Source organism: Pyrgilauda ruficollis, unplaced genomic scaffold, assembly GCF_017590135.1.
Source record: "Pyrgilauda ruficollis isolate IOZ18807 unplaced genomic scaffold, ASM1759013v1 scaffold93, whole genome shotgun sequence".
NCBI classification, from domain to species: Eukaryota; Metazoa; Chordata; class Aves; order Passeriformes; family Passeridae; genus Pyrgilauda; species Pyrgilauda ruficollis.
The window spans coordinates 1,556,431-1,583,079 of NW_024531377.1; the positions used below are offsets into that span (position 1 = coordinate 1,556,431).

The following is a 26,649-nucleotide window of genomic DNA, read 5'->3' on the forward strand; positions in this document are numbered from 1 at the left end:
TTTTGCAATTATATTTATTTGACAGGAATTACTGTTTTACTGCATTGGAGTATATCCAAGTGAAACATTTTGGCCTTACCATGGTAAAAAAAAAAAAAAAAATGCACATTTGTTAATCGGAAGGAAATGAGCATATATTCTGCTGCATTTTATTTGGTGCGTTGAATGACAAGAAGTTCAGTAGCATTAAATATACAGTAGAATAGAAATGAAGATCATATCTGAATATTTTTAATAACATTTGTACCGATAACTAATGAAATGTAATACAAAAGTGCAAATAGAAATTCTAATTAAAAATAGATTTGTCAGCGAAAATTTACTGTCCCTCACAAGGTAACTCTAGACTTAACATAAGAAGAGAGGGACTTCTCTCATATCCTCCTTTTAATTCCATTCTTGGAATTAAAGTTGCATGTAGCATAAAGAGTTTCCTCAGTTGGAGGGGAGAAGAGAGAATTTTTTATCAGCAGACAGTGAAACAATAAGTTTTATGTGAATTTTTTTCCTTTTCAAACTTTTAACCTTTAACAATAATTTGTTCTAAAGGTGGCCTAGCTGCAATTTCACTGGATGTCTATCTAGAAGAGAAGGAAAGATGTAGCTTTATCTAATCAATGGATTGTTTCTTTATTTCAGGGAAAGCAAGTAGAGATGTCATGTTTTAAAGATGTTGCTCTTTATTGATCACAAATTCGTGAAGAGTGCATTTGCAAACGTGTCCTGAAGGATTAACAGAGTTCAGGTTCTTACAGAGAATCAGGAATGGCAATTCTTTTCCATGAGTGACATTTTTGTCAATAGTGCCTTCACCAGGTGACCACATGCCTGCTCTTAGATATGCTGATGATAATGGTGGCTAAAGGTGTAAGCTGGATGTTCTGTTCAAACAGGTAGAGCTTATTCTCCCTTGTGAGAATTCATTCCCTAGAGTTGCCTCACAGAAATATCTGTGTTGTTATGGGTCCATCCAATGCTGCAGACTGGATGCACAAGGGAATAGGGGAGGTTATGCTGGAAATGTCTTGTATGCTGTGCATGAAGTCTAATATTTGGTACATAAACCCTTGCTATGTCACTAATTACTTTCAGTAAAAGTAAGTTTGTTGAGTCATCAAGGGTCTACCAACTGCCAGATTTGCCCTTGTTTACCTTTTAAATTCGATCTGTAGAGGATGCTTAAATAAATATATACATGATGATTTTAAAAGACCATTCAATGTGTTGAAGGGCAATAAGAATGTCACCTTAGAAACTGTAAATAGAGATTTAACCCTGCACTCCAGCTTTTGAGGACGTCCTATTCCATATAATACTTGCAGGAGGAAAGAGGGGAGGAACTTCAGGAAGGATAAGGCACAGGGAAGCAATTCAGCATTGCCACTTTACTTTGTGGTATTGGCTTTTCCTTCCCGAATCCTTGCTACAGAAATAGTAGATTATGGGCGTTGTTGCTACAAGCTGCTTGTCTTTTAAGCTGTGACAGGTAATCGGGCCTGTGGAACATTCATTCCCTTACTAGTTTAGCAGTCTGCTAAATTTGAAAAGATTAATGCTTTATAGCTGGCTAGATATGGACTGCAGACACAGGAATTTCCCACTTCCAGGGTTTTCTCTGATGAATTTATAAAGCTTTTTCCTGAGATAAATGGTAGAGCTATAATAAAAAATACCACCAAAACATAAACATAGACCAGAGTAGAAAGTCGGCTTTAGCAGAGGAGGTTTAAAATTTGTAACTTAATATTTAGTTATTTACATGAAAAATAAATTGTAGGTGTTTAAGACTATGTATTACTGACATATAAATTGCAAGAAAAACATTTTGAATAGTCCAAATGCACAATAAATTTACAATTCAATGCTGCACCCTTTTGATACGAACACCAGACCTCCAAACTTTGATTATGCCTCTTGATATTTAGATCATGGAGTTAGCTTTATGGGAACTCTGTTATTTCTGTCAGAATATTAGTGAAATAAATAATATTCAGTATTTATGATTATTAGCAGTTTGGTAATAGTCCAACATATTTATTAAAGTACAGATTGCTTTATGTGAAAGTCTGAAATTCATGTGCTTTACAGAAAATCTTGAAGTTGTTACTGGTACTGCGCAGTTATGGACTAAAGTGATGAATGCTTGGCTAAGGGAGCGAATCTCTTCAAAATGATCGCATTTCACTCCTGCAGGAATTGATGCTTTGATGCAGTTTGTTGGTACTAGTTCTGCAGGCTGCTATATACAAAAGATGGTAATAGAAAAACATTGGTTCTGGTTATAAAGCACACAATCATGTGTGTATCTGGGTTTTAATAGGAAGTGGATAGAGCTACATCATTCCAAATGGATGAAAAAGAGTGATCTCTCAAGACTAGGTACATGTCCTCTAAGAATCAGTTGTTCACTTTCCACCGTGTTGGTTTATTGAGGGTGGAACTGCTCCAAATCTATTTGTTAATTGCTTTTTATTTTCTCTCTTCTAGCCATTTGTCGTAATGGATTGTGGCTGCTTTTTCAACACAGATGAGAAACCTTAGCAGCAGAATTTTGTTCTTGTTCTGTATGGTGATTATTTTTTGTAATTCCACAGATGTATTTAGTGTAGTGAAAAAGCAAGTGCACAACTCCAGACTTTGCTACAGACTGGAAAAGCACTTGTCCCATTTTAGTTCATTGCCCTGCACTTTCTTTCACAGGAGTATGATACTATAAAATGAAATGTTGCTATGTCTGTTAGTGCTTGTACAATGTCTTTCAGTTTAAATGTGAAATAGATTCCTGGATATAGTTTATCACCCATGAAAAACAAAAAAAAACCCAATACCTAAAAACAAAAACCAAATGGATAGACTGCTTCCTTAAGAAAGGTCTTTGGGATGCAGAACTTTGCAGCATTTGGTACACTTTAGCATTAAGAAGATTTCACTGTTTCCTGCTTGCATTGTGTCAAGTTACATGCTGGAATCTGGAAGACTTCAGAAAGTCTGAATTGAAGGAGGCTGGGTTATCAAAGACTATTTCTGTTCAATTTTTTAGAAAGCAGGACAGCTTTCACACTTGCACTGGTTGTTTGCATTGTCAGTGTGAGAATCCAGTACTAGCAGGAGCAAATCCTTGACAATAAAATTTGTTTGCTGGCTGTTAGACTGAGATTTAGCAGAGAATGGGCAGAGCCTCTGTGGATATATGCCCAGGAATTAATTGTAATCAATAAAAGTTGTAGCCTGATATGTCATTCATGTACCTCCCATTAGAATCAATTACATTATTTACATTATTTCTGTAATGCACCGCTTGATCTTAATGGGGTTGGCCCTGGCACCACTCTAAAAATGGATACGCTTCCATTGATTTCCACAGGGCAAAACCAAAACTGCCTTCTACACACCACACTCAAAGATCATCTCAATAATTCAGGAGGAACATTTTCTCCTTTTATGTAAATAAACAAGGTGTTTGAGATGTTATGCTCATGAGGAATCTGGAACATACCTATCTGAATACTGTTCTTGAAATATCCAAATATGAGAGTCAAGCTGGTTTGCAGAATCTTGAATAGAGCCCATTTCCTGACCTGTGGCTTCATAACACTTGATTCTTTGTGGTTTCTTCTCTCCTGATACCTACAGTGTATCATATGCAAGGATAATTCCAGGTTGAAAAATGCTATGAAATCCTTGGATGGCTGAAACCACGTATCTTATGAAGCTGTGGATTGTCTTGGTACTGGCAGAAAAATGCACAGGGCTTGAGTAGGCAACAGTGATTTTTTCAGCTAACATGAAGCAAGTGCATTGACTTCTGTAGCTACCTTGACCTCTTTATATCCATATAAAAATGAAGCGGAATCTTGACACTCATAGTCTTGAAGATTGTCCCTATTCTGTAATCTCCTATTAATCTAAACCGTCAGAGTTTTCAAGGAATGCTCATAATCTAACATGGCTTCCTGTATAAAATAGGTCATTGGGTTTAGCTGAACTAATTTTTCTCAAATATCGTAGCCATTGTGCTATTTTCACTGTCCCACATTTTATATATATATTTATTTATTTATATATGTAATAATATAGAATCTACCACATTTCACAGGAAATGTTTCTTGTGGTGAAATGGTCTCCCTGTTGTAAATGTGTCTTCATACCTGAATTAATCTATTTTCATTTTATTTTCCTTACTGTTTGGGCACTGAGTTACCTACCTTATTTCACTGCTGCATATAGGTACTTGTGTGCTGTGACAGTTTTCCACCACATTGTTAACTCAATCATTTTGAATCCTTTGTATTTTTTCTATGGACTATGTTTTCCAGTCTTTTAGTCACTGCTGATCTTCTCTACACCTTCTCTAACTTTTCTCATCCGTCGTTGTCATGATTTTTTTTTCAGTTTATTATCCTTCTTCTGTGCAGATTCCACTTCTAAATGTTAATGTTTGGCTAATAATACACTAGGTGCATGCAAGATTTTTTCCAGAGGCATTTAGACTATTCAGGTTCTTTTTAACTTAGAAGGCTTCTATTTCTATTCAGAATACATCTGTGTTTCCTGAAGAGTGACCTGATAAACACTAATATAAAAATAAGTAGAATCTGGGTACATTATGCCGATTTTAACTACTGGCTTTTAAGTATGCACATTCAAAGTTCAGCTGTTTCATCTTTGTAGTTTATTCCTGCATTTCCTAGGTCAATTAATGCACAGATTTTCACCTAATTATCCCTGATTTCCAGGCTGATGTAATTGCCAGTAACTTCTGCTGACCTTAGTAGGAGCTATAACAAGACTTTACTGTGGAAAATCTTGCAGACTGATGCTTTGAAAAAAAAAAAAAAACCCAGACTCAAAAAAATCTCATTGTCTTTAGTCTAACTGTGATCAGACTGTACTGAATGGCATATTTATTTATAATGATTTTATGGCACTTTAATATCTTTCTGGCTAAGAGGAGTAGCAAAAGTAATATAAATTAAAAATATGGAAATATATGAGAACATGTGTTACTAGCTTCCTGAAATCAAATCCTGTGGGGTTTGTCATGTGATGTATAAAGTAGCCAAGAAGTAAAGTAAAGCAAATGTTGCTTAAAGAAGATAACTAGACCTATACATTCACTGTCCCAGTAAAAGTGAGCAAAAGATCCATGAAACACTTGTGCTGTACATACAAAAAAGGTCCAGAAAGAGCAAGTGAGTTTCCTATGAAAGTGTGAAGTGTGGAATTCATTAGTTGGTTCAGATGAACTTAATGAGGTAATTTTTTTAATAGATCAGTATAGATTACTGTAACATAATTTGTATAGGGGAAATGGAACAAGTAAATGAGTTGCCATAATATTTAAAAACACTTACTATGCTAGGAAACTGTGAATGATTTTCCTGTGAAGAAATATAAACAAAGCAAAGCAAACATTAGGCATATTTCAAGTGGTGCTGAAGAAATTCTGTCTCTTCAAGATACTCCATATAAAAGGATACTCATGGGAGATTTTTAACTACCTGCATCTCTGTTGAGTAGCACTTTCAACAAATTAGCAAGGAAAATCATAAATTACAGAGCAGTCAGACTCACTGAATGGAAAGCAGGGGGTCCCAAAAGAGACATCCTGAGTCCATTTCTTGCTGACATGAAAGTGAGTGAAAATGGGGAAAATTGGAGGACTGTATCAATAGCGACCAAAAAATGAGTTCATATCAGAAAGAAATGCAATTTACTGACTAATTTAAGGCTGTACCTTCAGGAGGAACAGAAAATAGCTGCAGTGAATAATTTTGCTAAAACTATTAAGAACACTGTGTTTTTCCTCAGGTTTAAAAAAGGAATTTGATTTAGAAGGAATCAAGGTTTTGGAATTCTTCAGTTGTGCTGAAAGGTTGTTATATGAAAGGCCAATATTTCTAGGAGCCTTAATGAGGAAGATGAAATTGAGAATTAGATCATGTGTCAAGAATTGTAAGTCTCCAAATCTCACTGTGGTTATAAGTACTTGAAAGGTGAAGTCAAACATGACAGTTATGAAGGGGGAAGGAACACAAATATGAATTCTTCACAGCAGCTTTTACAGGGATGATTAGTAAAAGCTTCCGATGTTTATATAAAGAAATATTAACCTGCATGAAGGGGATAGGGATATTCTGGAGTACTGTGCCCAGTTCTGGTCTGCAAAATTCAAAATATATGTAGAAAGACTGGAGAGGGTCCCAAGAAGTGCCACAAAGGTGAGCAGAAGAGCTGAATTATTTACCCCAAGAAGAAAGACTGAAGCAGTGGAGGGTCTTTGCTCCCTGTCAAAGCGGAGACTTGGGGGAACCTCGTCACAGTGGTCCAGTACTTAAAGGGCAGCTACAAATAGGACAGAGGCTCTTTCTTCATATGGAGTGGAGCACTTTCCCAAAGGTATTGGTAAAAGCCCTGTATCAGTCTTTGCTGAGGTACTTCAGAGTAGATTGTATAAAGAAGCAGAAGCTATTCTGCAGGGAAGCATGCATGCTGTTCTTGGAGAGCTGTGATGGAAGACTTAATAGATTTGCTGCAAATCATTTCTGTGAATCGTGTTTGGAGATGTGTTACGGATTTTTTTTTTCTCATTGAAAGTAGTTCTAAAATGTTTCCCACTCACCATGCTCAGAGGATCATAGTGAGTTTGTGTTCATCACAGACTTAGTAAATCAATATCCCATAACAGTATTTTATATACATTATTCATTTCACTTTCATGAAATAAAATGTTTTAAAGAGGAGGAGGAAATCAGGGAGTGTGAAAAATGTAGGATGTTTGTGTTCTGGCACAGGAAGTGTGTGAGGAGGAAGTTCTGGAAGCTTACAGTCCCAGTGATGTGATTTGGCTGTGACCTGAGTTTCATCCTTTATTCCTAGTATTTTTCTTCCTGCATGTCTAAAAACTGTAAGTTTTCTGTGTACTAATATAATCTTAAAAGTACATAAGTTGGGAGAATACAAAGGAAATATTCACAGAAGGGGTTAGAAGTATACCTCATTAAAAGACATAACCTTCATAAAGAGCACTTTGTCTCCCAGATGTGACAGTATTTCTTCAAGGACTTGTGGATGCTTTGCATAGGTACAAACTGGATGGAATCATTGGAGACTGGGGAGTGCAGAGGCCCAGAGAAGTGGGTCATCACAGGGGCTTTTCAAGCATTTCAATTATTAATCTCTCTACAATGCAGGCAATGTCCTGAATGTTTACCCTTTGAAACAGCAGTGGAAGGACATTCATTTGATACTGAATAGCTCTCAGTGTTGGTCTCTTGCTGTGGAGGCTGAAAGTGATGTGTATTGAGTTAGGAATTTCATATAATTCCTTTTCACTTTCAAGAAATATCTAAGAGGAAGAAATTAAAAGTGCTCAAGAACTTTCAGTCCCTTGGTTGCACCTGAGCTACATCACTGGTCAATCGGAGTGCGCCTATTCTTTCTGTGTCCTTTTCCTCGCTCTTTTTATTCTGCCCATGCCAGACTTGGAAATAACTGAACTTCCTGAGCCTCTAGATGGGATGCTTAAAATAATTACCATAAGGAACAACATGTTCCTTTTCATTAATGCCATTCTTATGGAGAGGGCTTATTTTGTGCTCTAAAGATGGAAAAAGAAATTTTTCTCTTCTTCCCTTCTCATTCTATTTGCCCAGTGTGCATATGTTTTTCAGTTGATACAAGGTTCAGGTCAGCTACTGCTTTGTTCATAAATATTCATACCTATATAGATGGGGAGAAAAAAAGTGATAGGTTAGCATAAATTAAATATTCAGCACAACTCAGCAACGTCAGGATTAAAATTGAAATATGCAAGATATGGGAAAAGCTGTTCCAAGAAAATGTTTGAAAAGTAAATACTTCTCTATATTTCATCTGTCACTACATTTGGGGGGGAAAGTCAGAATATTTTGCTCTGTGTGAGATAAAGCAAATTTAAAAGATTGCAAAACGCAAACTGGATTTCAAGAGCCAGCCAATAAACTGACAGAAGTATCTGGAACCTGGCAGGAAGATTTTGATGAGTGCTTTTCCTCCAGTATCATAGAACAGGAGTTCTCAAAATGTCATTTTCCTGGACATTGTAAGCCTTGTTTGAGATGGTTTGTTTAGAAGTTTGTTGCCCATATTCTCCAATTCTTTAGTCAAGGTTTTCTTTTCCTTACTGGAAATGCTAATCTTTTTAAGGTCATTTAATACAAAACCATAGAATGTAAGTGGGCTGTGTTCCTGTGATTTCTTGCACATTAACTAGGGATAAATTATATTAGCAACAGAGGTTTAATGATCTATTATATTAAAAGATATGGTCATGAAGTTCTGTGATAACATAATACTGTAATGCATCATCAGAGTCCAGAATTGGCTGGTAAAATCGACAAGCATGAGCACCTAGATGTCAGCTTCCAGGCCCTTCCAACCTTTGCTCACAAGATATACTTATGTACCACTGCTATTATGATACTTGTTTCTGTCGGAGAAACGTCTGTCAAATCTGTCAGGAATTGGCAGATTTGTTCTGTGCTTTTTCAGATGAGACTCTGCTTTTAGGGGCACTCACAAATGCAATCAAGCATGAGAAAATGGCATGAAACTGAGTCAGGGAAGGTTTAGGTTGGATACCAGGAAAAAGTTTTTCACCCAGAGGGTGGCTGGGCACTGGAACAGGCTCCCCAGGGCAGTGGTCACAGCTCCAAGCCTGACAGAGTTGAAGAAGCATTTGGTCAACAATGTGACCCTTGGGTTGTTCTGTGCAAGGCCAGGAGCTGGACTTGATGATCCTGAATGACCCCTTCCAACTCCCCATATTCTGTGATAATTCTGAACAAGACAGGAATTAGATCATTTGATTCTGTTTGTTCTGCAAGGTTTGGGGTTTTATTTTTTTTTTTTTTTATGTAAAATTTATATTGAGATATAAATGAAAAATATATGGTAGATTAAGATGTTTTGGAAATTGGTCCAAGTTTAGGGGTAGTAACATTTGATACGATTCATGGTGCCAATACTAGAGATGAAAAAGGTACTGTTTTGCAATTTCCAATTCAGCTATGAAGTAAACGCCAAACTTATGTAAGTAATGGATAAGAGCAAATACTCCAAGTCAAAATAAATCACATTAATCAGTATGCTAACCTTCCTTTTTGTACAGGCTCAGAGGAAGTTGTTAGAAAGCATAAGACTTGTCAAGTTTGTCATTTCCATGAGACAGATTTAGAAATAATGTGAATTACAGCAAAAATCATGCCTTGAGACTGCTGTATCTGTTGAGTCAGATTATTAATATCAAAGGCTGCTAGGAATTTGAGTTACTTAACTTGTACTTTCAAAGTGTATTGCCATACTCAACTAGGGGCCAGGTTTCACAAGACCAAATTATTAACATTACAATTTCTGAGAGCAACCTGCCTCCTGTTATCCTCTTGGTATTTTTTGTCTTTGTGAAAGCCAAACGCTTCCAAAGGCTCCTTGATGCCCTGGGTTTGACTCCAGCCCAGGCAGACAGAGTGAGCCCTCCCTGTTTCTGCTGACATCACACAGCAGGATTTAGTCTCATATCCTGGTCTATATTGGGTTTAATACCTTATGTAAGTGTTTTTTCACATAATTTTTATTCATGCTTACTAAATATTGCATTCAAATCTGTTTTTCAGTCAGAATGAGACTGCTTGCTTATTTTCTGTTGAAAGGTAAATGCTTTTTTCTTTGTGGGTACAGTAACCATGACTGCTCTGCGTTTTGCGTTCTTATCTCTTATCTACTCCTGAACTGAAGTTTTTATTAGATGGCATCAACTGCTTGCTAAATAATCCTGATCTAGCCTTTAAATAGGAGGCTTTCTCACAATTATTAAACAGTACAAGTCACTTCAGCCCCACTAGAGAGAGCAGAGTCTTGAAAGTAATTTTGTCAAACTTTTCCAGAGAAAATGAATGCTGCAACTCTTTGCATAATCTTGTATTTTGCTGTGAAGTGGAGTTGTACTGAGATAAATACAAGCAGTTGTTACTACCATAGATGTGGCTACCTTAATTCTTTATTTAGGTTTCAGGTATATCCTTTATTTTTTTTATATTTATATGTATAATTCAGTATATGCCAGTGGAGTCCCAAGAAAGTATTTTAGGGAAAACAGAAAATAATTTTTGCCTGACACTTTGTCCAAGGAAAAACCTATTTTCCTCCCACTTTTCTGAAGGATATTTGAGAACATTTGGAAATATGTTTTATATTTAAAGTAGCTTCAAGTTGAAGTGTTTATTTGAAATGGAAAAAAAAATCAAAAAATGATGAAAACAAATGACAGAACATTGCTGAGACACTCAATTGATGTATCCAAAGACATAGGGAAGTGATAAATGCTTAATTGCACCATCTACCCTTTACTAAGACTTAGTTCTCTTCACAGCTCTTTAAAAAGCCCAGAACGCTGTGAGGAGTGTTTATTTTGACAGACATATTTACATAATCAAAAATATTTTGCAAAATATACTTTTAAAAGCTTAAAAATGTGTTAAATTGCAACAACTTGCAATAACTTGTATAAAGGTACTTGTTGGCAGTTCCTTTTTTATGGAAAGCTGCTTTTGTACAGAAAGCTGGAATGTTCTTAGATGAATACTGCTGAAGTATTACATGGGGTTTTTTCTGATTTTCTCTCAGAAGGAATTTATTTGGCTTGAGGCCAGGGACCTCTCACTTAGTACTAAACCAAAGGTAAATTGTATTGTCTGCAACTCCTTTAACATTAAGCTGGCCCCAGAGTCTCAGGCTTGGAGGTCATCAAGGGAATCAGACCCTTTAAACACCACACTTAACTGTGCTCTCTTGCATTCTCACACTGCAATGAGATGGCATGTCTTGAAAATCAAATAACACATCCCTCTTCCTTATCAGCACAGTGGTAATTAACTTTAATTAGTTCAACCAGCCTATTTTGGAGGACAACAATAACCTCAATAAAATTTATTAACTGAAGCTGACCCACAGGTAGACTTGGTTAGAGATGGCTTTAAATAGAAAAGCAATGCCTTAGAAATATGCCATTTCTTAATTATTTTCTTGAAAATCTCTAAATGCTTTTAGCCACACACATTGGGGCTATACAGGTCAGGTTTTTTGATGTTGGAAGAGCCCTGCTTTTCCTCTTGTTACTCTGCATGAGAGCTGCTTCTTCACTTGCCACTTCAGAAAATATAGGCTGTTCAGAAAAGGAACATGGGCACAGAACAGAGTGCAAAGGAAAGCAGTGGCAGCAGCCTCCAGCTGTACCTTTCTGTCTTGGAGCACTGGGGAGGGAAAAGCTGCCTCTGAATAACATGTGGTGGTTTGATGCCTGTGTCTTGCAATTACAGTAATAACCTTGAATGCAGAAGTGCCACAGAAAACTTATCTTCCACTTGTCATAGGTGTCTGAAAAGGCAAAGGTGGCTGCAAAACACTGATGTGATGAGTTGCTCATGTTGCAGTACTGGAAAGCTAAAATAATATGTTAAAGGATTGTAAGGATTCAAAAGAAATTGCAGGTGAAGGTAGGGAAGGATTTTCCTGGATGTCTTCCAGGAAGGTGCCCAGTATAGTTAATTTGGATGGGAATTTGATTTTCTTTTTTTTTAACTACTTAGCCTATCTTGGTAGAGCAGAATTTAGCTGACAACTGCATAAATTATTGCTAAATTAATATCACACAAAATCACAGAGCTGTTAAGCTAAGGGGGAAGAACTGTGCTGGCTCTCAAAATGGGAGAAGCAAAGTTTCTACAGCTTGTCAACTGGTAGCCAGCTTCACTCAGCCAATAGTCAGCCAACACAGCTGAGAGGGAGTGAGGTTTCTAAATGGAGGCTGGCCAAAAGATCATAAAAGAGGGCCATTTTCCCCTCAGTAGAACAGAAAGGTCTTTGAAACCAGGAATTGGGAAAAGGGGACGAGTCCAAACCTGAGAGCAGCTAAAAACGCCAAGAGCCAGCTATTCAGCTGGAGTAACCTATACAGGTGAGAGAGAAGAGGAAGAAAAAGCCAGCTGGGTGTTTATTACTCTGGAGAAACAACAAAATTAAGACTCATAAGTTGGCAGCTACTAAAAAACATGGAGGAGAGGAAAAAGGAAGGAAATCCAGTGAGGGGTGGAATAAACCCCCCCTCATTTCACTAAAGTATATATAGAATTGACATTCTGGATTTCATTTGAAGCCTACAGTTATTTTCCTATGTCTTCAATCATGTGTAATATGGAAAAAATATTTGTTCAAATATTTCAGGTGTTCAGGGTTAGGTGTGTTGGTATCTGCATTTTTTAACAAGTTTGTTCATGTTCAGATCCCTGACCTCCCATACTTGGATTGTGTTGAGCTCATTTTAGATTTTAATTTAAGGTTCATTATTTTTCTCTTTTTGTGACAACTTCCATTTTTAACTAAAGTTACTCCTGCCCTAATGAAAGGTAACTCAGATTTTATGTACATCTGTCATGTTGCCTTCAAATGCACTTTGAGTTGAGCTCTTCCTTAGAACATTAATTTTTGCATATAGATGATCTTTTTGTTTTTCATTTATTTGCTTCTGTATTTTATGACCTTGAATTTAAAGCTTTAAGTGCTAAAGATAGGTAATTTCTAGCATATAATGAACATTATGTTAAAGAAATAATCCTTGAACCCTACAAATGGTAATGATGGTGTTCTGCTTTACAGCCCCTCTTTCTTGTAGTCCTTAAAGAGTTCTTTTACTTGATCTTGAGTAAGAATGGTTAATGGAGAAAGAAGAAAAACAGCACATTTCTGACTTTGCTGCAGAATTAGTCTTTGTTAACTCTTACTGCACTGTGAAAGAAGAGGAAAAAACTGAAATCCATCATGACAACTGAGTCTCCTGTAGCCCTTTCCTTTTCCCAAACTGTCATTGGAGGTAGCATATAATTTGTTAGACTTCATACAGTATATTAATGCAAAGCTGCTTTTGCCTTAAATAATACATTTTGTTTTCCTTTTGGTGGTTCCTGCTTTTCTTGTTTTTATTTCATGGCTTATGACTTGGCAAAGGCTTTATCTTTACTAAAGAGCCAATGGAGCTTTTGTGGAACCAACTTGTCTCTAAACTCTGCAACTTAGCTGTTGCCAAGAAATGTCTATGGGTCCTTGCCATGGGAAGCCAAAAAAAAAAAAGGAAAGGAAACTTGAACTCATTTCTTATAAACAGAAAGCATAGCAACCACAGTCAGAAACATTTAGCAGTCTGGCAGCAGACAGCAGGACATACAAAGAATAGCAAAATAGTCTATTGAAGAGGGGAAAAAAGATCTTCAAAAGACTTGTGTCCACAGCAGGGTGAAAAACATAACAATCCCATTATCAATGTTATTAGAAAAAAAATTGTTGATTTTCTTTTTTTCTAAGTTCTGCCAATATATCATGTTAAACAATATTCCAGTAACTCAGAACATAAAAAGGCATTTTCTGGCATCCCCTTAAAACGTCTCTATTCAGGAGGTCAAAGGAGGCGAGAAAAGAAACAAGCAGCTCTGGGATCCACATTCAAAACTCCAGCAGAAAAGACTAGTTGGCCTGGAAGATGAGCTGTTGTGACTGTATTAATTCTGCAAATAGGAGACATGCACTGAACTGAGGTGACTGCCCATACTGCACAGGGAATCTAAATTCACTCTCACAGTATACCTATAACTTCGTTTCTGTCAGTATTGGTTTTGTTTCTACAGGTGTATATATCCATTAACACCTTTTTTGTTGCTTTAGAGTAATTAATATACCTGCTTTGTACCGAGTTGTGGGAGTTCTTTTGGGTTTATGTTTTCCTGGTTTGGTTTGGTGTTTTTTTTTCCCCTCCCCATTCTTTTTACATCATTATTTGAGGGTAGGAGAGTGATGATTTTCAATCTACAGTAGAAGTACAGGTGTGCTGTTGAAGTCAGTGAAATTCCCTATGGTTATAGTAATTTTAGCCTTTTTTTTGGTGCCCATTTTCCTTCCTAGAATTTACAGGGGTAAGATAATTAGCAGTTTAAAGAGTATAAGTTTGTGAACATTAAGTATGCCTGCTTTGTGTAAGCAGAAGTTTTCCAAGTGCCTGATGTGCAATATATTCTGTTATTTTAAGGAAGGGGAGTGCAGAAAACGTCCAGGTTGCTTAGTTACATAAACAAACATCACAAATTTGTTGTCTTTACTTAGCCATGTAGTGTGGCATTAAAACATTTGCCAAGTGTATTAGGGCAAGCATCTTTTTACATCATTATTTGAGGGTAGGAGAGTGATGATTTTCAATCTACAGTAGAAGTACAGGTGTGCTATTGAAGTCATAGTGAAATTCCCTATGGTTATAGTAATTTTAGCCTTTTTTTTTGGTGCCCATTTTCCTTCCTAGAATTTACAGGGGTAAGATAATTAGCAGTTTAAAGAGTATAAGTTTGTGAACATTAAGTATGCCTGCTTTGTGTAAGCAGAAGTTTTCCAAGTGCCTGATGTGCAATATATTCTGTTATTTTAAGGAAGGGGAGTGCAGAAAACGTCCAGGTTGCTTAGTTACATAAACAACGAACATCACAAATTTGTTGTCTTTAGTTAGCCATGTAGTGTGGCATTAAAACATTTGCCAAGTGTATTAGGGCAAGCATCCAGGGCATAGGATGCTATGCTTTTGTGTTCACCCTGAGATGTGGATTGCTCAAGTTCAGCTTTTATTTTGTGCAGCTTTTGAACAGAATGGGTGCACTTTGATGGTTTTTTGTCTGAATGATAATTGAGCTCTAGACTCTGTAGTTGCAGACTAGAAAGTGAGAACTATATCATACCTGTTTTCCTTAAAAAGACCCTGTAGGAAATGTGTGTGTAAATGTGCCTGATTTTGGATGAAGCTTCACTAGATTTTGTGCTGATAACATCAGCTTCAGTCTTCAGGTGAGTTGCTGTCCTGTGAGAAGATTATGTATCCAATTTATAGAGAAGCAAGGAGAAATTAAGTTCTCTGTGAGGCATTTAGGTGCAGGTTAAACCCAAATCCCTGGATTACTGTTCCTGACCTCCTAACACGAGTCATTACAATGGTTTTCTTCTTTCTACCTTAGGCCAAAGTAGTCTGTGGAGAGAATGTCAGATTTAAAAAATCTGCTTGTTATATATAAAACTATAAACAGTGCAACCAAAAGCAGAACAAAGCACATAATCATACTGTATGAATGTTTGCCTTGCAAAAGTATGATCTGTTTGCACTCCGTGGTTTTGGATGCTCAGACTACACAGGAAGAAGAAACAGCAGAATGTGAAACTCCCAGATATATACTCCAAGGAATTTCTTGCACTGTAGTGCTTTTCTGGGTTGTTTTTTTGTTTTTGTTTTTTTTTTTTTGGTTTTTTTTTTTTTTTTTTTTTTTTTTTGTTTTTTGGGGTTTTTTTTGTGATTTTTTTGTTTATTAGATCAATTAAGTCAAAAGGTTTTTGAGCTGAATCTTCCAGGGCAGTTTCTCTAGACCATATTAATTGATCTAAAATAATGCAACAAAATGCACATGCTATTGTTTTGTCCAGGTGTTTATGTATCCATACCATGTAGCCCTATCCTGTTGCCCTTAGGCTTACCACCCACTTAGTAAGGCTCTAGAAATACATGGGTTTTATTTTGCTGCTCAATGACCCCTTTTCTAAATGCACCATTGCCACCACATTTGCACAATCAGGAGAACAAAAACCATTTCACTTCAGGAAGAATAAGTTATACCTTTGGAGCATTCAATATGCTCCTTAATTTCTTCTCTGTGTTTAGAAAACAAAGTTGGTCTGTGATGTAGAGGCTTTAATAGCTGTTGTCATTAATGTTGTGTGCTTTCACATTGTGTTCAAAAATGCACCCCAGTGCAAACATTTGAACTTGGGCTCCTTAAGTTTTGTGTAAATAGTCTGTAGTTTGTGTTCCTTGATATTTTCATTTTGTATCTTGAAAATGCATGGAGGCATATTAACAAAATGACAAGCCTCCTGTGAGAAGCTGATGTTCCCAGATTAGTTCAAAATCATACAGCAAGTGCTAAAAAAATACATTATAACTGTTAGTGGTCAGTTTTGCAGTTGCATTTCTGGGGAATGTGAAGCTGTGTGCAGTCCTCAGTGAGCATGGAAATTCTAGTGGCCAGTAAAGCAAGCTGAAAACATTGCCTCAGGTTTCCCTTATTGTAAATCCCCGTGTTACAGTTTCTGACACCACCAAATTCCCTCCTGCTGACACCACTTTTCAGGGGAAACCTGTACATTGGAAGCACCTACCTGAGCCATTTTGGGTGACATTAATTTCCATTTTGGAGAATTAACTGCCATTACATGCACCAGGTGATCCAGGTTTCACAGAAATATGAAAATACGAAAGTACTGCTTTATGGTAACAAAAATATACATTATCCAATTTGTAACAGGTTTTGATATGGGATTCATCCATTTATTCAAATTGCATTTAGAAAAGTATTTTGCTTCATCTCCCAGTTAAGTAAATAGACAAGGTCTTTGGAGCAAGGTCATAATGGTAGGTGCTCTGAAATCCTGGGTTCCCCCTCTGGTTCTAAAGGAAACCTAGATGCTGCAAATCAGGTGATGTGATCAGCTTCTTGAGGATCATCTTTAGTTTTAAGAATGTAAATTAATTTGAAATAAATGCTTCATAATAATTTGAAGGATTTTAAATCACAAAGATTGAAAAGCTATTGCTGGCAGAGGTGGTCAGTATTCTGAAATATGTAAGGCATTATTTTGTAATAATCCCTTTTCTTCATAATATTTGATGTGGGAAGGGCTGCACTTTGAATTGAAAAAAGTGTTGTAATCTGGATTCTTTCACAAATTTCATCATTCTAAATCTCATGGGATAGGGTCAGTAGAAAGAACTGATAGAGTTCTACTTTTTTAATTTTTAAAAAATTTTTAACTTATACATTTGCTAATTGAACAGTTACAGATTTAAGATATATTCCTTGTACAAATTCCTTCTTTTTCCTTCATCTTTTCTCAGGGTCATTCATAGATTTATACCTCTTTACTCTTCTGGAGTTCATTGCATAGTGCTCCAGCTTGCAAAAAAACCTGTACATGATATATCTTTAGGAAGCATGAATTAATTTAGGTTGTGCTCCTAGATGACCACATTAAAGAGAGTGCTGAGCTTAGGTAATAATTGCTGTCTTAAGGCTGTGTCTTAACAAATAAGTCCAGCTCTGTGATATTGCAAGTTACCCAGCATGTGGCCTAGATGGTAGCAAAGGAATCCTGTATCTTGATTGCAAAATGTTGTCCTGTCTCTCTTAGAACATAAATTTATTCCTCACTTTGGATAGCTTGGTTGCAAATTATATGGGGCATTGCTAACTGCTCTGTTTTTCTCAGCAGTTTAGGTGACCTTTTGCAGTTTCCAAGAATGAGGTAATTATATATTTTAAAGACTGACATCTTGAAACTTACTTGATATTAGCAGTAAAGAACAGAGTGAACACAAGACAAATTCAAGGTGCTCTTAATGGCATGATACAATTCCCTGAGGGCTGGCGGTTTCACGTGCAGGAATCTTAGATTGTTGCTCAGGTATGAAAGTGAGTGCAAGAGCAAGCTAAAATCCAGGGCCAGCCCAGTGGATGCCAGCATAGTGACTGGTGGGTTGTGTGGGAGTGAAGGGGGTTGTGACTCCAATATTTCTCCTTTGCAAATTCCCTTGACTTGACTAATTGTGGATCCTTGCCTCTAAAGGAGGGAGAATGTTCTGAGTTAACGTCGTGTGCTGTGTGCCTCAGATTGAAATAGCAGATAATCTAAGACCTATTAAAAGTATGTTTGTCCTTATGTACCCAGAAGCAAGAAAAAAAAATTAAAAGGCAAAATCAATGGATAAATCAGTAAGTTATTTGTACCCTAGAGGCTGTTGTTTCTGAAGCGTGTACCTTCATGAGTTATAAAGCAGATATTAGCCTCAGAATTATTCCTTACTGTTCAGTGGTTTTCCCAAAATTTAATGATGACTAATTTCTGTGAAGGTACTGCTTTTCTCCTTTTGCTGTGCTTCACTGATGGCTGAGTATAATTTTCATGGATAAGGGAGAGGGGTAAGAATCTCAGCATAACACCAGGAAACAGACTCCCAAATGCAAGCTGTGTTCAGTTAATAGTTTACAGGTCTTTTCAGTTATGGTTCATATATTCCTCTTTTATTACTAATTATCCATGATAATTCAGTTCAAAATTTTCCATTTAGAAAGAGTAAATGAACATAAGCACATTCTAAAACTTAGAACATATGCACTCTAAAACATAGATATTGGCTTTATTCAAGTTTCCCCACAAAGTATGTAATAAAACAGTCATTTGCTTCTCAGTAGCTACAAAGTTTATTGTGGAATATGGAAGCACAAAATTGTCATTTAAAACATTTAGGGAGTCCAAGAATGTTTTAATATTGGTGGCATAAAATTGACAATATTTGTCACTGTTACTAAATTGTTCTAACAATATTTCCCTCATACATTATATATTAAGTTAATTAAAGAGCTGGTGACAAGTTATTGAGAAAACCATTTCACTTTGTCCATTATGTTCTTAAACCATATTTATTAGAAATTATTATTTTTGAGTTGGCAAATGACTTCAAATCATAGTAAGCTGTTTTAGACTTCAAGGAAAACCAAGCTTTCCTTTAGTCTGCTGAGTTTTTTAACATATCTATCAACTGCCGATTTAACATTCAGTTAATCAGTTTCATTAAGGTTGGACAGTTTGATTTGTCCATAAACAATAAATTCTCTTTGTGCATTTATTCACCTTGTCCTGGAACCTGCTCTTGTTCAGCAGCCAATTTAAGATCTTCTCATGTTCTTTGTTGCTGTATTTACTTTTATTGTCACCAAGCAGATTTAGCTCTAATAAGAGACCATTTGTCCCTTTTTTATTTATTGCATCCTCTGGCAATGTTGAGTTCATTTTGGTCTAATCCAGAAAGGTTGCCCCTGTAACATCTTCAAATGAAGCATGAGGTATCCAAAATCCCCCTTGCCACAGAAAGTGGTCGATGCTTCATGAGACCAGGTATCTCTAAGGAACCTCCCAGGCTCCCGGCTTCTTCCTCCTCATCCTAAAGAGAGAAAGCCACCCCATAGGGGGTTGCTTGCATGTTCTTATTCTCCAATATTGTTCTAAACTCCTTTACACAGTCTGTGAAATCTCAGGGGTAGTAGATGTATTTGATAAATGGAAATGTGGAACGTTACTATCTAATATTACAGTTTAGCCCAATGCTATTCACTTCTGATGTCTTCAGTTGAAGAACACATCATCTCTGTCACTGTAGCAGAGTAGCATTTCTGCTGTCAGCAATCCACAGTGAGGTTGATCTGTTGTCTTTGGAGAAACAGCTCTCATGGGAACAGCATTACCTGTATTCAATTCTGAAATAAAATGAAGAAATAGGCTTATTTATTAACTTTTAGGATACATTTTATTGTAGTAGAATAATTCTGACAAGTCTTATGATGAAATTTGCATTGTGGATAATGATATAATTGGAATGAACACAATTCTTACTGAAAAATGTCACTCTATCAATCACTTCCTTTTCTTTTATCTTTAAACATCATTTTTCAATAGCAACATTCTCTTGTGGTGGGGTATGTCATCTTAGATTGTGTAAGTGCTAATGCTTTTATTTCCAACAGTAGCACAGCTCTGCAGTTCATCTGCTGTGCTTTCCCTTACTGAGTGGGCTTCACGGGTGTTCAAACTGGATCTCAGAGGAAATTAATCCAGAAGCTCTATCCTAAGTATTTAGTAAGCATTTTCTAACCCCCAACAGGGATGTAAAGTACCAGTGATGGGTTCCCTGAACAGCTCCAAACTACACTGCATGGTTGGAACACTGGATCAGGGCCAGATGTGATCCAGCCCTGAATGGTGCAGATCTGTAGACGAAGAAGCCTCAGCACAAAGTGCTTGGTTTTGCTGAGCTGTTGCTTTTTCTCCAAATTGCTTTTTAATGTAGGGCTTAACCTTAGAAACAGAGAAGAAAGTTTTAGCTTCTGTCGCTATGGTTTTGTATGCAGCACTTCAGTGGTATTTTAGCTTGGGTGTGTAATTTATTGCACAATTAAAAGTATTGACAAAACACTTGTGTGCGCCTTTGGTATTGGGGAGCTCATTTCAGCAGCTCTTGTATTATGGAAGACTCAAAGAGCAGCAATTTGAGAAAACACTAATAAACATTAAAACCCTGGGAAGTGGTTGCATCGTGACAGGCTTCTTGGACCAAGCTAAAATGTGATTTGAAGCAAGAATATTTGCTGCAGACGTCAATTGGATTTAAAACTAATATTGTCTTTCATTTTTATCAGAAAAATCTTCAGTCAGGAAAAATATGTAAGTTGGGTTTTTTTTTTTCATCAAATTGAACAGGCTCAAAGGTTTTCCTGGTTTTGATCTGTTATGATATTGGTTTGCCTATCTTATATAGCCTCATGAATTCCATGAATGTTACTACTCCTCAGCCCCAAGGACAAACTGAAAAGATGTTAAATTATGAAGTGTCTGACCTTGGTTATATTTTCTGTACATGAACAGAAGTGTTAAGACAGTGACAAAGGGTTTAGTAGAAGAAGAAATCTAACGCTTCTTTATAATAGCAGAATGGCTGTGCAAAAAGGCATTTAAGTAATCAGGGCCACACAAGCTAATTTGCAACTCATAGTATAAATTATGTGTAGATTCTTTCAGATTGTTGGAATTAACTCCAGGGATATTTTTAGAGCAACTTTGTTTGGTTTAATGAAAACAATTATTAAATAATTAGTCAATGAAAATAGTTATTTCATCTTGTTTGTATGCAAATTATCATATTCATATATCATCACCATTATCCTCTAAATAATGTGCCTGTTCAAGATTGCATCTGTTTGGTCAGAATGCTCAGGTTTCTCTGCTTTTTTTGCAGGTTGTATATAAAAATAACGATGTCAGGTTGGAGCTGTCTCGACTTGCCAAGCAAGGGGATCCTAAAATGAAGATTCATGGGGTTGTAGCATTTAAATGTGAGAATGTTGCAACCTTAGATCCAATCACATTTGAAACACCAGAGTCTTTCATCTCTCTGCCAAAGTGGAATGCCAAGAAAACAGGCTCAATATCATTTGACTTTCGCACAACTGAGCCAAATGGCCTGATTCTTTTCAGTCATGGGAAACCAAGGCACCAAAAAGATGCCAAACATCCACAGATGGTGAAGGTTGATTTTTTTGCTATTGAGATGCTTGATGGCCACCTCTACCTACTATTAGACATGGGATCAGGTACTATAAAAATAAAAGCCTTGCAGAAGAAGGTGAATGATGGTGAATGGTACCATGTGGATTTTCAGCGGGATGGGCGGTCAGGTAAGTTCTTTTTGTCTGCATTCAGAATAGCTTTTTCTGCTGTATCTGGAAGAATACTGGGGACATATTGATGCTGCCACAATTAGAGATGGGCATCATCTGAAAAATAAGGAAATTATAAGTCATTACTTTCAGGTGCCAGAGTACAATAATTTGCTGAGTAAAATATATTATATTTACATTATTGGATAATCAAGTACTTAATCTTGCAAGTAAGTGTGTTGTGTGCTTGAAAAACAACAGTAATCTCTCTCTGTGCTTGCTTACATCAAATAGCTGAAGTAGCAAGTTTGAAGAGTTGAAATAAAGCAAAAAAGCAATTACTGATAATCTCCAACACGGGGAGTAGCTGCCCCACAGAAACAACACAGATATTCCAATCATGTCAGCAGATCTCAGTGTACTTAAATGATATGCTAATAAATTACAAGCAACACATGTCAGCAGAAATGGAAATAATTGACTTGCCTCATTCTATCAGTTTGATTCATATTCTGGAGTAGTTTAGTCAAAAAGTGATCTCACTGAGAAGTGGTAAAAATAAAGAATTCATGAACTCTTCCTCATGCTACTGAAATGTAATATGGCTTAAAGTGCATTTATCCAGTGAAATTATGTATCAATGTGTATCAGCTCATCTCATCTGGAGTATATAACTTGTCGTAAGCAAATAACAAATATACATCAATTTAAGGACAGCTCTCCTCTACAGTGACTTTACTGTACTTCATACCATGATTTGGGGAGGAAGGGGGCAGGGAATGTAATGAGTCTGTAATTCAGACCTGAAGATTTTCTGATTAATATCAATATTCAGCCTGAAGTTTATGTAGGCTCTAAAATTGGGTGTTGACAGACTTAACTACACTTCCTTTGGATTTTGTGCGACTTCCCCCCACTTTCTTCCTTCTGGTGACTACCTTTCCATAGCTTGCATTTATAATTTCTTTATGAAACTTAACCCCCAAAAAAGTTATTATCTTATGATTTAAGGTCTTACTACACACAAATCATATTTCAGATAAAGCAAATCTTAGGTGCTGGTTTAAATTGAAGATTTTTGGTCAAATCCATGCTGAAATCCACCTGCATTATGATTATGAAAAATAATTATTTGATTCCTGGGCAGTGCAGTTCTAATGGTACAGACCTTGATTTTCTTATTAGGTCAGTTGCTAATTTAAATTTCTCAAGGTTAAATAAACCTACCAGACAAGAACAAACAAAACCCAACCAAACAAAAAAAACCAAAAAACAAACAAACAAAAAAAAAAAAAAAACAAGCCCAATTGAACAATAAAACACAACTTCTCAAAATCCTCAACTGGAATTGAATATCCAGCAGTTATATTATTTATACTACAGTTTTCATTTCAGACTTTCTTCTTAAGTGCTGTTTCAGTGATTCATATGAGGCAGTAAATCCTGTAATAATCATGCCTGTGGGACTGCTGAAAGCAAAGTTTATTCTTACATCCAAAGCCAACACATCTATAAAGGAATGAAATAAATGCACAGCAATTGTTTACATTTGAAGATAAGTTCTGCCCTTTCATTGCTTCACAAAACATTTGACTCACGGGTGCCATTAAGAGAGTTTAGGGCAAACTTTAATTCTTTAAAACTGTTAATGGACATCAGCAAGAATTAAGAGCAATTTCAGGAAGCAAAACTGGCATGGTGAATCAGGATTGCTTACTATTTTTTAAGTAGAATTATAAATAATCAAATTAATCTGTCTGATGATTTGCCTATGACCAAGATAGGTGAAATTTATGCAACTCCCCTGGCACTGTTGAAAACTAATCATAATACCTATTAACTCTGAGACATTGAACTATTACCATGAACACTGAATAAAAATTTGCAGGCTTAAGGATTGGCAAATTGAATTTTAACTGCAATCTGAAATAGAATCAAATTTTTTCTGTTATTCTAGAACATACAATAATAATTTATGGTAGGAGAAGTACCAATAACACTGGCAATGCTTTTGTTTGTCTTAATGGTGGTAAGATCTGGTTATTAAAATTATTAGAGAGATAACCATGCCTGAATTAAGGTGAAAATGAGACTGTGCACCAAAATGAAAAACACATATTTTATGTAACAATAAATGTGATATAGAGGGAAGTAGAAATAGTAAAAAGGAGTGGGGGGGCACACTCAATTCTGACTGGGCCCTGGCATCCCTAACATTATCCCCATCACCCTGACAATTTTACTATATTCCACCAAAGCCACCTGTCCTCGTTTCTACCTTCTGAAAGCTCTTTTTTTTTTTTTTTTTTTTTTTTTTTTTTTTGCTCTGAGTTTGCTCAGCAGCTCCTTATCCATCCATGGAAGCCTGCTGGCATTTTGCCCCATTGCACTGGGATGCATCGTGTCTGACCTTGGAGAAAGTGTTCCTTGAACACCAGCCAGCATCCTTGGGCCCTCTGCCCTCCAGGGCTCTTTCCCTTTGGGCTCCCCTCAATAGTGCCTTGAAAAGGCCAAAGTCTGCTCTCCTGAAGTCCAGGGCAGTGACTTTGCTGTGTGCCCTCCTCACTCTCCTGAGTACCTCATCCCCCTCCACGTCATGGTCAAGTTATGCATTGTTTTACCCATAATGAATAAAATTCACTTTATGATTTCGGGATGTTTTTTGTTTTCTTTTCTCTAGCCCAGACCAAACATACTAAAAATCACATGAATATGATTACTTTTCACTAGCTTTCCTTCAGAATTTTTATATAACTGAATGAATATTCCTTGTATAGAAAAAAAAGTCTTTTCTGAGACTTTCTTGTTGCCATTGACAGCATATTTCCCTAGCTATCAATCATAAAGAGATTCTTCTGTTAATGAATAAGTAGCTCAAATAAGCTGTGATTCTTTTCTTCTTTAAATTAAGTTTGGTGTCTTTCAACCTTTTGCTCCTAGACTTCAAATCCAATGCAGAGTGGTTCTCTCCTATAGAAGAATGTTGTGACATTTCTCAAGGAGCTTTGCTAATTTCATTGACTTTCATATTAGCTGGATCAGCATGTACTAGATTTATTTCTCATTCTTTGCTCTCTTCCAGACCCTCAGTCGCAGCGAGCATCCACTCTAAGCTACTGACTTTACCTTTGCTTCTCTGGGACTGTGGTGGAGGAGAGAGGGAGGTGTAAGGAATCTGAATACATTTTTAAATTGTAATCAGCCAGGCGCCACTCACTAGTAATTCTGTCAATCCACTCAGATTTTGAAAGATACAAGGAAGAGGGAAGATATGGTGCCTTTTAATTTCCTTTTGCTGAAAGCTTTGACCTGTTATTCTTGTTTTCACCCTAGAATCCCATTCTGTTTCCTGTAGGACTTACTCTGAGTGCTTTCTCACCTAAAAAAAGATCACTGGTGGGCCAGAGTTCCTGAGACCATATTTAGTTAACATTTAAGGGTTAGGCATAAGAAATATTCATAAGATATTCTCCCCTGGTCCATCCTTCTTGCTAGGTGTGCAGCAGTGCTACCAGCTATGTGTCCTGAGTTTTCCCCCAGTACTCCTGAGCTGTACATCCTGAATTTCTGGGAAGGACCACAGCTTCATAGCTGCCTCTCTTGTGCCCTGTCTTGGCCACGGGCATGCAGCCACAGTCCTTATCACAGCTATTATATTGTGTTTTAACACAGAGGATGTATTTGGAATTAATACCATGCTCTGATTTTTCAACATTTCTTAATAAGCAGATGTTTTTCACACACACAAAAAGCAGCTAAAATAGGCCGTGCCAGGCAAGCAGAGAGATCAGAACAGTTGCAGTAGCTGCACTTAAAATCTTCATATTTAACTGATCAGGAAAGAGACGAGATTTAGAAATGTGATTTTTGTTTCTTATGCACAGTTTTAGGAAAAAGTAAATTGCTGAGATAATGAATATGATTGGAGAGGCTCATTAAGTGATACCTAAGGGAGATGTTTGCCTGTTCTGCTCTTAACAGTACTGCAGACTCTGCAGAAAAAGAGAATTAGGAAAAAAATCCACAATCCCAAACTAAATAAAAAACAACTGTGAAGCAGCTGTAAAGGTCTTTGCTCACAGTGTTTCTTGTAACACAGTAGGAATAGGTTTAAAACTGTTGTCTGAGAGTTAAGTATTCTTTAATTATTTTGTTAAACTGTTTGCCATATGCAAGGATAATCTTTTTTTTTTTTTTTTTTGTTGCTAAACCACCATTCATCCTTTGGAAGCCACCATTACATAGTGAATTCAGGGAGGGAACTTACTCTTCTTGTCAACCTCCAATTGTGCAGGGCAGCATAAAGTACAATGTATCAGCATCTATTCATAGGTAGCATTTAAGGGCTGAGTCACTGAAATTTTGAACTAAAGTTAGTTTCAGGTTGAACTCCAGAAATGATTTCTGGAGTATGTAATCAGAGCTTAACTATAATCAACATCTCACTGTAAGTAGTGCTTTGTGTTGTCTATTACATGTGGTGTTGTTGCAGGTTCTTTTTTTTTCACATGTACTCTTCTACATATTGCTTCCCACATCTTTTTAACCTTTTAATAACAGCCAGATTTACGTGTTCCTTTTTCAACAGATGTTAATAGTTTTCATACGTGGGAGGATGGGTTTATATTGCATTTTAACGAAGATTCTTTCAATGATCTGCAGCTTCCTTGGCTGATCTACATCTTTCTCAGAATCCAAGATAAAACTTAACCAACACTCAGCCAAGTGGCACAATAGGCTTCTGTATAATCCCTAATATATTTCCCTTTTTGCTCACGTGTGTTATTGTGTTATTCTTGACTGATATTGTTGACTCGTCCTTTGAAGGACTTCGCACTAATCAGTTATCCTTTTAAGTCAATAATTCCTGCTGAAAACCATAACTTCATTAGTTTTTCTCAATCTGCTTTTCCAATGCAGCAAAAAGTTTCTGAGTGTTAAATTGCACTGTGTTCTCAGGTGAAATGCTGCAGAATCTTGTTTTTAGAATCTGAAGCCAGATCATGAATTCCCAGACTAAATAAGTCACCCTACACCTTCTTGTCTTTGTCATTCCCTTTTACTTCTTTCAAGCAGGACAAATCACGTGCTGTCAGCCTTCTTCCATTGTTTTCTTATTGTGATAGAAATACAAAAATTATTTCCTACTTTGAGTCTTAAAAAACTTTGAATGGAAGCTGCTTGTTTCCTGGAACACATTATGGCTCTTTTCAAAGAAGTGGTATCACTGCTTATCTGGTTCTGAGTGCTGTTATGAAAAGAAGGAAGTTTA

The 26,649-nt window shown here is 36.6% G+C and overlaps 1 protein-coding gene across 10 annotated transcripts in view; it reads left to right on the forward strand.

Annotated features, from left to right (window-relative positions):
- The window catches only part of NRXN1 (neurexin 1), a 669,617-nt gene that overhangs the window by 243,729 nt on the left and 399,239 nt on the right, over positions 1–26,649 (forward strand). For all 10 annotated transcript variants that reach the window (XM_041489370.1, XM_041489359.1, XM_041489362.1 and 7 more), the window contains one exon: positions 20,957–21,395. In XM_041489370.1, the coding sequence (XP_041345304.1) occupies positions 20,957–21,395 (439 nt within the window). The remainder of the gene's footprint in view (positions 1–20,956; positions 21,396–26,649) is intronic.